Here is a 17,808-nt window from a genome sequence, read left to right on the forward strand (position 1 = left end):
TTTATTTCTGTGACGTAAGTTTTTTTTAATTCTTTGTAATGTTTATTTATTTTTGAGAGAGAGAGAGAGAAAAAGCGTGAGCTGGGGAGGGGCAGAGAGAGAGAGAGAGAGAGAGAGAGAGACAAAGAATCCGAAGCAGGCTCCAGGCTCTGAGCTGTCGGCACAGACTCTGATGCAGGGTCCGAACCCACAAACTGTGAGATCATGACTTGAGCCAAAGTCGGATGCTTACCCCTGAGCCACCCGGGCGCCCCTCTGTGACATAAGTTTAATGTCACATCTTTCATTTCTGGCTTTGAGGATTTTCTTTTTTTCTCCATCTAGCTAAAAGTTTGTCAATTTTGTTGATCTTTAAAAAAAAAAACACAACTCTTAGTTTTCCTTTTTTTTTTCTATTTTATATTCTCTACTCCATTTACTTCTGCCATAATGTTTATTCTTTCTTTTCTTCCTTTAACTTTGGGCTTAGTTTGTTTTTCTAGTTCCTTGAGCTGTAACATTAGGTTGTTTATCTGAGATCTTCTTTTTTAATAATAAACTCCACTCTTTCTATTGCTTTTGCTACATCCATAAGTTTTGGTTTGTTGTGTTTTCACTTTGCTTACCTCAAAATATTTTCTGATTTCCCTTTTGATTTTTCTTTGGCCTATTAGTTGTTCAAGAGTGTGTTGTTCAATTTCTACATTTGTGAATTTTCCAGTTTTCCTCCATCTGTTGATTTCCAGTTTCGTTCTGATGTGGTCAGACAGGATATTGTATATGATTACAGTCTTCTTAAATTTGTTAAGACTCGTTTTGTGACATAACATGTGATCTGTCCTGGAGGATGTTTTGTGTATGCTTACGAAGAACATGTATTCTTTAAAAAAAAATTGTTTTTAACGTTTATTTACTTTTGAAAGACAGAGAGAAACAGAGTATGAGCAGGGGAGGGGCAGAGAGAGAGGGAGATACAGAATCCGAAACAGGCTCCAGGCTCTGAGCTGTCAGTAGTGCAGGGCTAGAACTCATGAACCGTTAGATCATGACCTGAGTCGAAGTTGGAAGCTCAACCAACTGAGCCACCCAGGTGACCCAAGAACATATATTCTGCTGCTGTTGTGTGGAAATGTCCACTTGGTCTGTTGTGTTGTTCAAGTCCTCTGTTTCTTTGTGGATGTTCTATCCATTATTGAAAATGGAGGATTGAAATTCTGATATTATTGTGTTGCTATTACTGTCTTCAGTTTTTTAATGTTTGTTTCATATATTTGGGTGCTCTGATGTTGGCTTTATATATACTTGTAATTGTTATATCTTCCTGGTGAACTGGCCCTTTTATCATTATATATGTCCTTCATTGTCTCTTGTGACAGTTTTTGATGTAAAGTCTATTTTGTCCAATGTTAGTATGGCCACTCCTGCCTGCTCTCATTTTGTTTCTGTTTGTATAGAGTATCTTTTTACATCCTTTTACTTTCAACTGAAAGTGTGTCCTTAAATCTCAAATGAGTCTCTAGTACACAGCATATGGTTAGATCTTGCATTTTTTTAAAAAATCCATTTAGCCATCAGAAGTATTACAGTTCTTAAGCATTTATTTGAACTCAGTCAATCTGTAAATCTTGTTGCTTTTATTTTTATTCTTTTGTTTTTTAACTTTTATTTGTGACAACATTTTATTCTATTTATTTATTTATTTTGTAAGTAAGCTCTGTGCCCAGAATGGGGGCTTGAACTCATGATCCCGAGATCAAGAGTGGCATGCTCTACTGACTCAGCCAGCCAGGTGCCCCTGGTTGCTTTTAAATCACCTATTTCTCAGAACTAAAGTAACTGGAATTTTCTCCTCCTCCTCATTTAATATTCTTATTATCTCTTTCTCCTTTAACAGACACCATATCTGATTCATTGACAAGACCACAATCTGATTCCAAAGATGTGTTCCACAAACCCAGGCAACTGGGTCACATTTGATGATGACCCTGCTTTTCAATCTTCTCAAAAGTCAAAGAATTTACCTCTGGAGAATCAAGGCATTTGTAGGCCAAATGGACTTAAGCTGAACCTCTCTGGTGCTAAGGAGTTTCCCAGTGGATCTTCCTCTGCCAGCAATACCCCCCTCTCCTCTCCCATCATAGACTTTTACTTTAGTCCAGGACCTCCAAGTAACTCTCCTCTTTCTACACCTACGAAGGACTTCCCAGGTATTCCTGGCATCCCCAAAGCAGGGACTCATATGCTTTATCCTATCCCAGAATCATCCTCAAACAGTCCACTTACAATATCAGGAGCAGGCTCTTCCTTATTGCCTAGCAAACCAACTTGTTTATCCCATGCTTCCTTACCCAGTGACCACTCATGTACACATCCAGCTCCCAAAGTGGGTCTTCTGGAAGAAGTTAGCCCTCCCCAGGCTGAAAGCCTAGGGTTTCAAAGTGATACTCCCCAGTTTCAGTATTTTCGGGAGGACTGTGCTTTTTCAAGTCCATTTTGGAAAGATGAAGGCAGTGCTTCCCAGTTCATCTTTGACCCTTCAGGAAGCAGAAAGGCTTACCCACCAAGAGACAAAGAGATGCCTATCGATCAAAAAAGCTTAAATCAGTGTTCACTCAACTATATCTGTGAGAAGCTTGAACATCTTCAATCAGCTGAGAACCAAGACTCATATGGAAATTTGTCTATGCAGTCTCTGTATGGTGAAGACACTGCCTCTTCCTTTGTCCCCCCCATGCTCTTCAGGAGTCAGCCAAAACCCGGATGGTCTTTTATGTTGAGAATTCCCGAGAAGAAGAACATGATGTCTTCCCGTCAGTGGGGACCAATTTTTCTAAAAGTCTTACCTGGAGGAATTTTGCAAATGTATTATGAGAAGGGGTTAGAAAAACCATTTAAGGAGTTACAGCTCGATCCACATTGCAGGCTTTCTGAACCAAAAGTTGAGAACTGTAGTGTGGCAGGAAAAATCCATACTGTGAAGATTGAACATGTGTCTTACACAGAAAAAAGGAAATACCATTCTAAGACAGAAGTAGTTCATGAACCAGACATCGAACAGATGCTGAAGTTGGGGTCCACAGAGTACCACGATTTCCTTGACTTCCTGACTACTGTGGAGGAGGAGCTGACAAAGCTGCCAGCTAGTTCAAAACCAAAAAAGAACTATGAGGAACAAGAAATTTCCCTAGAAATTGTGGACAACTTTTGGGGCAAAATCACTAAAGAAGAAGGAAAATTGGTTGAAAGTGCTGTCATAACTCAGATCTATTGCCTCTCTTTTGTAAATGGGAACACAGAATGCTTTTTAACCTTGAATGACCTCGAGCTGCAGAAGCGAAATGATCGCTACTTTGAAAAAGACCCAGAAAAGAAGGGGATTGATATTCTCGACTATCATTTTCATAAGTGTGTGAAAGCACAAGAATTCGGGCAATCAAGAATCATTAAGTTTGTACCACTGGACGCCTGCCGGTTTGAACTGATGCGTTTTAAGACTTTGTATAACGGGGAGGATCTTCCCTTTTCCCTGAAGTCTGTAGTGGTTGTCCAGGGGGCGTATGTGGAGCTTCAGGCCTTTGTCAACATGGCCCCATTGGCTCAGAGATCTTCCTCTGCCAGTTCCTTGAGGTCCTGTGACAACATAATGATACACTTTCCTGTCCCATCACAGTGGATCAAGGCCCTCTGGACCATGAACCTCCAGAGGCAGAAGTCCCTGAAAGCCAAAATGAACCGCCGGGCATGTCTAGGGAGTTTACATGAACCTGAATCAGAACCTGTTATACAGGTCACTGTGGGGTCAGCAAAATATGAGAGTGCCTACCGGGCCGTGGTATGGAAGATAGACCGGCTTCCTGATAAAAATTCAAGTAAATATTCAATACCCCAAGTTGATTTTCACATGAAATAGCTTAAACGTTTTCACTTGTCTTCTTGGGTTGAAACCAGGCTGAGATAGATAACTTCAGTCCAGTGAGGCCTTGCTTACATCGCTTGGTAGGAGGTGGAACATTTAGTCAAACAGCTGATTTATTTTTGTTCTCTGTGCCTATTTCTACCAGATAAGTTTACCTTAAAACAAATTTTTTAATACCATAAAAAAAATCCTAAGCTAAGATTTTGTTGTGAATGGTGGCACTGAGGGAAAATTTCTAGTTGGACTTTTTGACATCAACCACCAACCTCAAATATTAAAAATATTGCTCACAGAGCTAAGACTCCCCAATTAACCTTTAAAGATCTCTCATCTGTGAATATACCTGAACTTTTTTTGTATTCTCAGCCAGTACCACATTCTCCTTAGGTTTTATTCCCTCCTATTTCAAAATAAGATTGCCTTTCAGTTTTACCCAAATTGATTTCATTGGCTGAATTAATTTGGCCATATTGGCTAGTTGTTTCAGAATTAAGTAGACAACAGCCCAAGCATTAAAAATTCAGTTAATTTTTAAATTTTCTTGCCAAGAAAACAATGAATCTAGAAATTCAGAACTTTAAAAGTAGAGTCATAGCACTGCATTTATTTCAGAATAGTAACTTAGTTGTGGGTGTATATAATAGAGCAAAAAAGCAAACTTTGAAATTAAGGCTGCTCCCTGTTTTAGTCCAGTTATTTCTAGCAGAACATTGGGTTATGGAGCTAATTTGGGGGATCTGAGTTGATGTATTCACTCATTCAGTCAAACCTTTACTGAGCACATCAGGTAAACCAAGTGCCACATTGGGTGCCAGGGCTAAAGATAAATAAGATCTGATCCCTGCTTCTAAATAGTTCACAGCTGGTCTAGTCCTTCAGGGAAAATTAATTTCATTTTAGGACCCTTCAGGCTGTGGACTTCAGAAGAAGCATTTTTATTTGGGGCAGACCTATAGCAGTGTTTCTCAAACTTGGCTGTATGTTAGGATAGCCTGAGAGCTTTCAAATAATTTTCATGTCCAGGCTCTACTCCATGCCAATTAAATTGGAATGTCTGAGGGAGGGGCCTAAGCACCTGTATGTTTCTAGGGCTCCCCAGGTGAACCTGATGTGTGCCAGGGTTGAGAGACACTGCTCTGCAGGCCTTGCAGTGTTCTGGGGGAAGGAAGAGCAAGCTCCAGACTATGATGGATTTGAGGGGTAGCATGGACCATGTCTTTGGGGAGTGCAGGACCACCTTGTCTGACTTGCAGTTTGCTGGCTTAACACCTGTCTTCTGATTGTAGCTCGGGCAAGAGACAGGGCCCAGTAGGCGAGAGACACAGCCGGGTGGCTGAAGAGCCCCAGGCCCTTGTGCAAAAGGGAAGCCCCTGCGCAGTCGTCCTCCCTGACACCGCCCCCACTTCTCGGTTGATGGCGAATTCTGCTCTGCAGTGTTCTCATGACTCATATTAGTTATGGTTCTAGTCCCAAGGAACATCAAGGACAGCTCAGGCTTAAGGCAGGGCGAGGTGGTGATGGGGTGGCATGGTCACATTGGATGGCTTCTAGTGGTGCCTCCTGGTCAACTCCTGTGTGATGGGAATATCTTCCGTGACACAATCCACAGAGGTGGTGTTTCCTGCCTTTTATAACTTTGCTGGAGAAGCAAGTTAAAACCATTCTCAGGTTATCTTCATCCTAGGGAAACAAGTTTTGAAGTTTTGAGTACAAAGTTCCAAATGATCTATCCTCAAAGTCATCTGTGCTACTTTTAGATGAAAGGGGTTATATAAATCATAATATTATTGCTTTTTATTTTGCTAAAGGCAAAGGGAAAGAGAGGAAGGCAGGCTGGAATACCTACTGTAATGTCCTCAACCCATACATGTCTCCTGATGTCTGGGTGATAACCTGACTCCTGATTATGCCTCAGAGAGGAGCACTAGGGGCTCATCCTGCTGGCCTGTCCAGGTGGGGTCAAGAGGGACAGGGGACAGGCTCACAAAGAACCCATTCCAGCTGTTCTGCCTCAGAGCAGACACTCCTGCTAGACCCAATCAGGGCAACCATGCTTATTTTTCAAAGTGAGAACCCATAGGAATCATTTATTTGGAAGGAGAACAACATGTAAATGTTCTTGTGAAAATGATCCTGTATTTTTATAACCTGTATTTTCCCAGAGCTAATGGTATAGTTAATTGATTCATTCACCAAGAATTTATTGAGAAGACCCATTCATTCCACAAACTTCCTGTAGGTACTGGCTCTGTGCTGGGTGCTTGGGAGACAGATGCAGACATGCTTCCCACTTCCAGAAACGTAGCAGCCTAGTAGGGGAGACTGACCTGGAAGCAAGTATGAAAATACACTATGTGGAAGTGTGCTGTATGCTAGGCATGTACAAGTGTATATAGTAGGGATTCCAGAGAAAGGAGTGATAAACTGCAGGGGACACTAGAGTTAAACCTGGTGTGGAAGAATCAGTAGGATTCTATCAGGGATAGAAAAAGCAGAATCAGACATGTAGGTGGGGGATCTTAGTTATCTTTTGGGACTGAGGCAGGAAGGACACTGTGAGCCATGCCTTGGGGTATGGAGTTTGTCAGCACGGCTTCTGGAGTGTTTTCAGGCTCTACTGTGACAGAATCATCCATGTTTCAACCATCCTTTCTGTTTTAGGAAGTCAGGCATACAATGCAGAGGAGAAATTCAGGAGCAGATTATAGACATAGGGAGGCCTGATGAACAATGCCAGTGGCAGTGGGAGCGCCCAGAAGGAGTGAGGGATGGGTGAGAAATTCAAAGGAGGTGTCCCCATGAAAAGGATAGATTACCTGTGGGTATGGGGGACAGAAGGAGTGCAAGGAGGTTGAAGGCTCTGGCTTTGGTGAATAGGTGATCCATAGTGCCATTGGCTGAGATCACTTGGGATCCTCTCTTTACTCCTTTTAAAATCTGTTTCTCAGCCCTGGCAGCATATTAGAGTCCTTAGAATCATTAGAGCTTTAAAAACAGACCCGTATTTAGGCCCCATCCTGACCAATCAGGCTCTGTGGGAGTGAGGCCCACATACTTGGGGTGGGTAAAAGGCATGCAGCCAGAGTTGAGAACCTCTGACCTGGTAGCTCTGCTGTGACACCTGTTCTGGTCCTCTAGGCACAGGTCCTTCCCCCCTGCTCTGTGTTCCTGGGTCTCCTTGAGTCTTTCTTGCCTACCACCCACATTTGCTAGCAGCTGAGCTCGCTATGAACCGTTACAAGAGTGGATGTTCCCAGAGAGGCTGGCCTTCAGGAATTCTAGAAGACGGTCATAGCACCAGGCATTCCAGTCAATTATATGGTGATAATTCACAGAACAAATCCTTTGGGATCAAAGATGCTTTGTTCAGATCAGATCTGTGGGCCAAAAGGGGGCCTAGACAAAAGGCAGGGGGGCTGTGTCAAGTGCAGTCTAGAGGGGCAGGGAGAAGCTGGGCTGGAGCAGGACACTGGTGATCCTGTGGTCTGTCATGTGGCTTCACCATGTGGGTGGGGAGGGTAATGCAAAGACTGAGAGGGTGCCTGGCAATTTGCCTGTGGAGGAGAAGTGTAGAAAGAGTAAGGTTGGGGCAGAGAGGAAATCTTTATCCTAAGACAGTGCTTCTTAAACTTTTGTGTGCATGTGAATCACTTTTAATTTGAATTATTAAAAAAAATGTTTATTTATTTTGACAGAGAGAGAGAGAGAATGAGCCAGGGAGAGGCAGAGGGAGAGGGAGAATCCCAAGCAAGCTCTGAGCTCAGATCCCAATGCTGGGCCCAACCTCATGACCATGAGATCATGATCTAAGCTGAAATCAAGAGTTGGACACTTAACTGACTGAGCCACCCAGGTGCCCTGTGAATCACCTTTTTAAAATGTAGACTGATGGGGCGCCTGGGTGGCTCAGTCGGTTAAGCGTCCGACTTCGGCTCAGGTCATGATCTCGCGGTCCGTGAGTTCAAGCCCCGCGTCAGGCTCTGTGCTGACCGCTCAGAGCCTGGAGCCTGTTTCGGATTCTGTGTCTCCCTCTCTCTCTGACCCTCCCCCGTTCATGCTCTGTCTCTCTCTGTCTCAAAAATAAATAAACGTTAAAAAATTTTTTTTAAATGTAGACTGAGGTCCCCTGAATCCCACACTGCTCAGGCGATACAAATGCTACTGGCTCACGGGCCATGCAAAGAGTAGCAGATTATTTGAATGCATCTCTAGTTCTCTATACAATTTTTAAATCAATTGGGTGTTTAAAGAATAGGATCTTTTTAAAAAGTCTTTAAAACATTACCCTTTTTAAGCAAGTTTCTGAACAACCAGTACTATTAGAAAAAAATATTTTAAAACTGGAAACTGAAAGAGAATATATGAACTAGTCTACTAGTTTATATATATATATAATGCCTTTCCTCCTGTGAGTTTTTGAGATCAGGATTGACCTTTCCTTTTCACTTCCATGTGATTTCAAGGGAGGTGGGAAGGGCTACTGGCCTTTTACCAGCATGCCAGTGCTTAATATTCTTTTAACAAAGTGGGCAGGTCTTTGATTTCACAGCAAAGGATGGCCTGGTAGCGCCATCCTTTGTGGGGGTGGGGGTGGGGTGGGGAGGACAGATGGGAACACTGGTTAGTCACAGGAGGTGCAGAGAGCATAGAATTAGGGGAGTGGGAGTGGTAAGGGGGGTGCCAATTAATATATCTGTCTCTTACCTTCCCATGTTACCAATTTTTAGAGAAAGCTTGCTTGTTTTCATGCTGTCATCTGCACATTGGTTGCCCTCTCCCCACTTGTGTCATCCTCCTGCCATTCATTCCCTCCAACTCTCAACAATTCACTTTCAGATGTGAAATATTTTAGTTCAAGAAGGACCATCCGTATACTTAGTAGACTGAGGTGGTTTGTGATTTACCTTCCCAGTCCGAAATTTGGAGAGTAACCATTACCAAAGCCCTAGAGTGCCCCCTGCTGGAAACTACTGAGATAGATAACCTGATGTCCCTCTATCTTCTATTCATTTGTTCACGAATTTGACAAATATCCTTTGAGCCTTAAATGTGCCAGACATTGTGCTAAGGACAGATATGATACCTCTTTGCACAGAGATCAAAGTCTAAAGGGGGAGTGTGTGATTAAACACTGTAGAGTATTTAGAGTTTTAAAAAGCCAGGAAAAACATGCCAGAAAACTTGAAGGGAAAAATGCTCTCCTTTATCTTTTACCAATTTTTTAGGAAAGCAGGTAGAAAAAGTTTGTTTCTAACATTTTTGGAATACTACTAGGTCTTCAATGTGAGTAATCTCGAGTGCAAAAGTTCCAAAAGAATTTTTTCCTTTAAAATGTGAATATCAGGGGCACCTGGGCACTCAGTCGGTTAAGTGTCCAACTCTTGGTTTTGGCTCAGGTCATGATCTCACGTTTGGTAAGATCGAGCCCTGCGTCAGGCTCTTTGCTGACAGTGCAGATCCTGCTTGGGATTTCCTCTCTCCCTCTCTCTCTGCCCGTCCCCTGCTCACTCACGTTCTTTCTCTCTTTCAAAAGAAACTTAAAAAAATATGACAGATTAAAAAAATAAAATGTGACTATCAAATTAGACCATCTCCAATATCATTTCCAGTCTGAAAGTATAGAATTCATGGTCCCTTCATTATCAAAATTGTAGTAGTTAAATAAAAATAGTGGATTTATAATTGAAGAGCATTTTGCAAAGTAATCATATGCAGCCAGCACTTCTGTACAGCTATAGTAGTATACCATGGCTCTCATGCTCCACGTGTGCCCACTGGTTTGTTTAATCCTCCGAACAATCCTGTAAGGTTCATGTTATCATCACCAACATCATAACTCCCATTAAAAAAAATTTTTTTTTAACGTTTATTCATCTTTGAGAGACAGAGAGACAGAGCATGAGCAGGGAAGGGATAGAGAAAGGGAGACACAGAATCCAAAGCAGACTCCAGGCTCCGAGCTGTCAGCACAGAGTCCGACGCGGGGCTTAAACTCACGAACTGCAAGATCATGACCTGAGCCAAAGTCAGATGTTCAACCGACTGAGACACCCAGGCGCCCCTCATCACTCCCGTGTTTAGATGAGGAAACAGGCTCAGACAGACCAAGTAACTTGCCTAGGATTACAGCTGTTAATTAGCAGAGTTGGGATTGGGCTGTGCACAATCTGGGTCCAGTGTTTGTGTTCTTAGCCACCGTGCCATAAAGGACCTAAGAGTGCCTGAATTAAGTTTAAATAAGTTTACTGCCTCCTTGCTGCAGACTGCAGACTAGAAAGGGTAATGGATTATGGAATCTCCCCTGGGTGTGTGTGTGTGTGAATAAAGTTCTCACTTGCCTGCAGTGATCTGGGTAGCTTAGAGCACCTCAGAGGCCATGGCTGTCCTGCGCTACATGTAAGTGGTGGAGATGGCTAATGAGCAGCTGTTGGTTAATTGATTGATGACTTCTCAAGGCCTTTTACAGCCTTAGAATTCTATTAGTTTCTCTACAAGGAACAGGTTGTAAGGAGTGAAAGGCAATTTATCTTTTAAGAATTAAGTGGAATCCTTTAAACCCTTGTTTTTGTGCCTAGAGCTATATTCTGATGGAAGTGTTCTTTCTTGAGGTATGTCAGTGGTAAAGTAATTTAATCTGGCTTTTCAAATAACTGTCATCTCATACATTTATTTAAGTAAAGATAGCTGCGCTGGATATGTAGGTGCTGTGGACGACACAACAGAATCACACAACTTTGTAGAGTTACTACAGTGATTGCACTGAAAACATATATATTTTTTACTCTATGGTAACACGTGCACACACACACATACATACATGTTACGCGGCCCCACTTAAAATCGTTGCGTATATCCAATGTCCCTGGGTCTGGCGCAGAGCCTGGCCTAGCAGAGGCTAGATGCTCCATACATGGCAAATGGAATTAAGTGGAAACAAATATTAGATTGAAGCACTGAAAGCAAATATGCCTATCTCTACACCGTACATCCATTCCAGGCAAAGCTTTTGGAGGGTGAGCGAGAATTACCCTAGTAAAGAATAATCCATTCTACTGAAAAAAGAATTCTTGGCCTAGAGTAGTTTCCAAAATGTAATGCAATTTTTGTAAACTTTACTTCAAAAAGTTAGAAATTTTAATGATGTGACCCAATTTGGGCTGAAGTTTACCTTTGCATTATCTATCAAGAAACAGTGGTGAGAAAATGAATAAGTTAAGAATTATTGTAAGAGCTTATTCAGTCTACTTAAGGGAAAGAATTTTTTTTAAACACATTCCATGTATATTATAACCAAATAATGATGCTTAATATAAATATTAGTCATATGTAATTAAAGAAACTTAATATGCTTTTAATTAAAAACTTTAGGAGTTAATATATCATATATATAGTAATGAGTTTATACTTCTTTTAAAGCCAGTAGTTATAAAATGCAGATAGATTTCCCCTAGTTGGTGCAAAATCGTGAATTTTGATGGTATGTTGTTTAAATGGAATTTATGCCACTTTCATTATAGTGCTAACAGAATTGTTTATTAAGGAGAGGGATGGATACTTCTTATGCTTAGGAGAAATGTTCAATGGCCATTGAAATCCTTTGATCATTTGCTTTTTTCTTCAAGGTCCTGATCATCCCCATTGCTTGTCATACAAACTAGAACTTGGATCAGACCAAGAAATTCCCTCTGATTGGTATCCATTTGCTACTGTTCAGTTTGGAATGCTTGACACCTGTGCCTCAGGGACAGAGGTCAGGTCTCTGGGTGTGGAGAGTGATTTCCAGCCACAGAAACATGTTCATCAGAGAGCTTGCTACAACATTCAGGTATATCCCAAAGCTCTTTGGTTGAAGTTGAAGCTTCTGGAGCTGTGGCCTAATTTGGCATTAGATATTTGTTTTGCCCTTTTGAATGACTGTGTATATGTATATGTATGTGTGTTTATGTGACCTAGAAAAGAGCCCCGTCCTGGAAACCTGATGGTCACCAGTAAGCCAAGTTTCTCTCAGTTCTAGAAAATGTCAGGAGCTTGAGCACCAGTGCCACTTAATTCAGCACTCGATGAAAAACAGGGCGTTAAAAACAAATTCACATTCCAGAAGCATCTTTGTAATAAAAATTATGTTAGAATAACATTTTTCAAGATGTGTTCTATGGAACACACATAGTGATCCAAGAGAAAAGTAAGTTGGGGAATGCTATACACTAAATTAATGCTAAGTGAAGGCTCTGAGAAGTCCTGCAATAAAGAAACTTGTTAGACTTGACTCAGTTTCTCCCAACTCATTGCTTATTGAATCTTGTCTCTATGGGCATGTACATGTGGAACACCTGTCAGTATCTTCTGGAATAGTATTCTGTGGAGCACCCTTTGGGAAATACTGAGTTATTCTACCAATGTTAAGTGTTTACCATCAGCTCTTCTGCATTTTTATGCCAGATGAGTTAAAGAGTGACATACACTTGCATCTGTTTCTTTCTTTCTTTCTTTCTTTCTTTCTTTCTTTCTTTCTTTCTTTCATTCTTTCTTTCTTTCTTTTTCTTTCTTTTTTTACTTGCACCTATTTCTAAACTTGCTTTTCCTTTTCATCTTCAAAGTTAGTAAATAATAGAGGTAACTTCTGTCACATATTTCCCCCAGTGTCTTGAAATGGTGTGATTATATAAAACATCATCAACACCAATGGGTGGGTTTATGATATACTAATAGAATTCACGGTTTTTTCTTTATTTTGGACCATCTGTTTATAAGCCTATATGTTTGGGACCAGTGATTTTTTTTTCTATTGATAAAATTAATTATGGGTGAGTACCATTGTGTGCAGCCCCTTTGGGATGGAAGGACTTAGTCCCTCAGCAGCTGGGAATTGCCCTGCTGAAGAAAGCTGCCTTGGCCTGGGTCACACCCCCTTCCTGGTGGATGCAGGTGTATTAATACCCTCTTGCCTCAGCTTGGGTTAACTCTGCAGCCCTCCTAGCTTCAGCTCACCTGGCTAGAGCCTTTATGGTGACTGCATTACAGCCCGACTTCTTTCTGTCTGCTTCCTTCCCTCCCTTTCCTCCCCCAACAGACATTGACCCCGACAGTATTCCCCAGGTACACTTTCCACATGCCGGTCTCCATCTCAGAGTCTGCTTCTTGGAGAACCTGACCTGTCACACTAGATGTATCAGTACTAGATGTGACTGAAATGTGGGTCAAATACAATGGAGAATTCATTGATTCCTATTTTCCTATGCATGGGTCCTTCCAGTTTCCTATTGTTTTAGAGGACAGCCCAAAATTATATAACAGAGTCCCTGCTGCTTTAATAGTATTTACTAATTGATCCACACTTGGTGACAGGCGGTTTCAAAATGTCACCTTCTATTTAATAAGTATTTGAGCAATTTCAAAGTGCCAGGTACCACTCTAGATGCTGGAGACACAAAAGTGAACAAGACACAGGTCCCTGACCTCGTGAAGCATACCTTCTAGTCAGGGAACAAAACATAGTTTGTAAACAAATAAATAGTTTCACATAGTGACAGATTCTAAGAAGAGAATAAAATAGGGGACTAAGATAGAGAATGATGGAGGGCTTCCTTATCTCAGATGGCCCAGGAGCGCCTCTCTGTGAAGCAGTAACACTTGAGATGAAATGAAAAAGATGAGGGGCAGGTGGATGGTTCTGTCCATCTGGTTTACTAGTTTGTAAAGTAGTTCATTTTAATTAGAAGATTTTGGGTGAGTTATAAATTTCAAGGGGGCCAAAGGCTCCATATATGATACTTGGGGGTATAGTTGTTCACACATCTATCCAGGACTCTAAATGTCTTATCAGTGTATGTATTCTGTGTACTTTTCTAAACCCTATGTCTGACTTAGAAGGGAGGAGAGTTTCAGTCCTCTACAAGATCTGACCCTAGAGGGAAGGATTTGCGAAGCTCAAGAGGAGAGCAGGCTGCCTCACTCGGGGCTAGCATGACACCGTGGAGGCACTGTGTGTCCAAAGGATGAGGTGGCTGCGGTCCTTGCCACATGCATGAAGTAGGACTGAACAGTGTTAGTTCTGTGTTTGTTAATGTTGCCATGTTTCGCTTTCGCATACAGGTTGAAATAGAAAAGAAGAGGATTAAAATCGATGGAGAAGACCCAGATAAAGCTGGTGACTGCGTAACTCAGTAGAGTGGAAAGAGTAAATGATGACCCACTTTTCAAATATGCAATTGACAGAAACCATACAAAGATCTGCTCTGTGCCGTGGAAATGACTTCTGAATAGAGGGGTTCGGACAGGTCCAATGGCCTTGTTTAGAGAAGTGGAGACCTGAAAGCAAACAATCTGTATTTTATGCTTTTGATATGTTTGTGCTGCAAGAGTTTCATCTAAAATGTGTCTATAGTTTGTATGATGTCTTTGTTTCCCATTAAAACTCAGAGTCACTGTTACTCAATGTGCTACCAGACAACCAGCTTGGCTAAAGGGTTTTGGAGTTTTTCATTACTCAGTGGCTCACTGTTTTGCACTCTGGATCACCTGGGGGCCACATTTATTATCTTCCAGTCCCGTCTCTTCTTGCTCTTCTTAGCACCTCTACTGGAGGGTGAGGCATTCAAAGGAGACATAAAGCGAAATACTCAATTTTCCCTCTTGCTCATCTGTGGAATGTGGCTAGGTGTAGAATGAGGCTGAAACCACAGGCTAAAATGGAGATGTGGAAGCATCTGATTTTGAATAATTTATCTTCCTGTCCTCTTCCTACATTGGTGAGTAATCATCGACTGTATTTGGTACCTGTCTTTCCCCACAGTGTTATCATTTTCAAAATGTATTTGTGTTCTGGTGTGTGTTGCAAAGAAGCTATTTCTGTTGATATACATATTTTAGTACAAGTCACTAAGACATATTGCCTTTTGCTTGGAGAGATTCCTTTCAGAATGGAATGGTATTGGACACTAGTTAAAATATTTATGTATATTAGAGATGAATTTTTAAAGTTCATGAATATTGTCTCCCAAAAGTACAGGCTCTAAGAATGTATTTTTGATAAAGTATTATTTGTAATTAACATAAGCCTCTCTTGAGTAGAAGTCTAAATGATATTATGATTATTTTATGCTTGTACTGCTATCATGCTATTTATGCTAATTCTGCTTAATTTAGAGTATTTTTCTTTAAAAGATGAAGAAAATGAAAGACACTAGATTATTCTACCTGAATTTTTACGAGGTGACATCTCTATTCTTCCAAGTCAGGTAAATGCTTGGTTTCTAATAAAAAACCAATAGCATCAGCAGTTCAAATTCTGTTTATAATTTTCTTTCAATATTTACAGTGAAAGGTCAGACTTAAAATCTATGAATTCCATATTCTACAGATTTTTTAGTCCGAAAAAACAATGCCCTCCATGTGGTATTATACACCTTCAATTTATATTGAATCTTAAATATGATTAGGAGGCATATTTCCCTATTTATCAGATATCTTTTGAGTCAGAGCTGATGATATAATAATGTTCTTTCAAACAGCATTTATTTGTTGGCCCACAGACTTGATGTCATATGTTTTATTTAATATTGTACTACATTCATTTTAATCTGTTCAAAATAGATTAAAAACAAACACTTCTGATAATCTGTATCAATCAGCGGATTTTATTGCTCATCATTATTTTACTTTAAAAACAGAGAATGCAAAAGTTGACTGTTAAAATGAATTGGTATTGTTCTTTTAAACTTCACTTGATACAGTACGCATAATGTCATATGTTGGAGACTCACTGTTGATTGCATGGGAGGGGAAATTTGTGTGTGTGTCACTAGAAAAAAAAATTCCACTATCTTTCCCCATCATCTGGTGTGGCACATTCTGGAGTGACTGCAGTCATGCTCAGAACAAATATGGAGGCAGGCTGGACCTGATGCTGTTCCATGATCCCAGGGAAGTCAGCTGGGTTAATTACTGCCATTCCTTTTAAATCTGTTTTATGGCATCCTGCCCGTAAAGAACTCAGAGTCTGATTCAGATGAACTTAATGAATATTTACACTTCCAAATAATTTCAGCAAAGCATTCAATTAATCACCTCTCATGCTTCACAGGTTGCCCAGTATTTGTGGGTACCTCACTGCTGGGGTCATTTACCCACCAGCCACCCAGCCTTTGGAGCATCTCAAGATTCAGTGTTGAAAACGCAGTAACAAAAAGGCTGACTAAAGCTCAAATTGGTTTCTGCAGCAATGCAAAGGTTGATAGCATTAACAGCAGGGTGCTACAGCATAATTGTTAATTTGCACATCTATTAGGATCTTTAAATATTCATTACTTAGCGTTAAATTAACATTCTGTGAAGGGAGGAGAGGCTTTTTAATACAATTCTTCTGACCTCAGAAATGGCAGAAGGTCAAATGTGACCATGGTGCTCTAAGTGAAAAATCAGGTGGAATTCATTTAGACTTACAAATTAAGAAGTGAAATTTCCTTTGTCAGAAACTAAATGATAATCTTCAAAACAACAACAACCCCCCTGCTTTTAAGTTGGGGAGGGAGGAAGGATGTGTGTGAAGGAGGAAATCCTTTCTAGTGTTTTAATTTAGGTCATTTAGATCAACCCTTTATGAGTTTGACCATTTGGGGATCAGTTGTTTGATGGATACAATGGCAGAGTTCCAAGGAGTTGACCAGTATGAGACTAGATGTTCTGCTCTGGTTGCCTTACCAGTCAAAGGATCATGCTAACCGTGTAAATGAATTCATGGCTTGATGGTTACCTGATCATTTGTACAGGTCTGAATTTAAGTACATGTCCTTTTTCTATGAGAATGAAAATAGTTGATCCATTAAAAATGTATGAAAATAATTACTTTCCAGCACATAAATAAAGGCTAGCATTTTGACCTGATTTATATATTGGGACAGTTTTAGGGTTTTAGTTTCCTCCATTCTGGAACTGTATTTATGATACAGCCCTTTTTCTTATAAATTCAGTTAGAAGGTCTTCCTTAACAATAAGTATTACTATATCTTACTCAAAATATGATTTTATGTCATAGCAATACAAATATAAAACAGGTTGAGCCTTAATAATCATGTAACAAAATATTTTGTAGATTGCATATTGATTTTTTAAAATTAAAGATGTATTTCAAATGGTTCTTGCTGTGCAATGGACTTATATCTGTTTTTGCAAGGTCTGGGACTGTTTTTTTTTTTTTTTTTTTGTATGAAATCAATTTCAAGGATCTTAAACAATTGACTCTCTGTCAGGCAAATGTATAGTGCTTCATTATTAAGGAGTCACTGAACATGGAATCTTGGCACATTCTGGAAAAATAACACCATCAAACTACAATCTGTGATGTGAAAGGATGATTTTTAAAAGAGGGTATAGTCATTACTCTTATAAAAAAATATACATATATATATATATATGGACATACATATATATATATATATATATATGGACATGCCCAAGTTTTAGCTCATTAAGTAATGAGGGAACTGGTAAGATGTTACATCACAAGTTAGCTCATTAAGTAATGAGGGAACTGGTAAGATGTTACATCTGGTTCCAAGGACAATTCAAAGAGCAGAGACACAGGCAATAAGGATTCTGAAATCAGCTTATAAATAGATGCAAAATGGACCTATTCATAGGGCAATAATCAACAATCAGTTTACCTACAATTAATTTGCATTTGTTTTTTTAAAATTTAATTGTCTTTAATATTTATTTATTTTTGAGAGGGGAGGGGAGGTTCAGAGGGAGAGGGAGAAACAGAATCCGAGGCAGGCTCCAGGCTCTGAGCTGTCAGTACAGAGACTAGCGTGGGGCTGGAACTCAAGGACCACAAGATCATGACCTGTGCTGAAGTAGGACACTTAACCGACTGAGCCACCCAGGTGCCCCTAATTTGCATTTGTATGGACAAG

General features: G+C 40.4%; 1 protein-coding gene across 1 annotated transcript in view; it reads left to right on the forward strand.

Moving 5' to 3' along the window:
• STON1 (stonin 1) overlaps positions 1 to 17,217 on the forward strand; it is a 56,028-nt gene extending 38,811 nt beyond the window's left edge. The window contains exons 2-4 of the mRNA XM_049651457.1: positions 1,874 to 3,848; positions 11,518 to 11,720; positions 13,988 to 17,217. Coding sequence (XP_049507414.1) covers positions 1,919 to 3,848; positions 11,518 to 11,720; positions 13,988 to 14,062 — 2,208 coding nt within the window. The 5' untranslated portion in view covers positions 1,874 to 1,918 and the 3' untranslated portion in view covers positions 14,063 to 17,217. The remainder of the gene's footprint in view (positions 1 to 1,873; positions 3,849 to 11,517; positions 11,721 to 13,987) is intronic.
• The last annotated feature ends 591 nt before the right edge of the window (positions 17,218 to 17,808 follow it).

Source organism: Panthera uncia (assembly GCF_023721935.1).
Source record: "Panthera uncia isolate 11264 chromosome A3 unlocalized genomic scaffold, Puncia_PCG_1.0 HiC_scaffold_11, whole genome shotgun sequence".
NCBI lineage: Eukaryota > Metazoa > Chordata > Mammalia > Carnivora > Felidae > Panthera > Panthera uncia.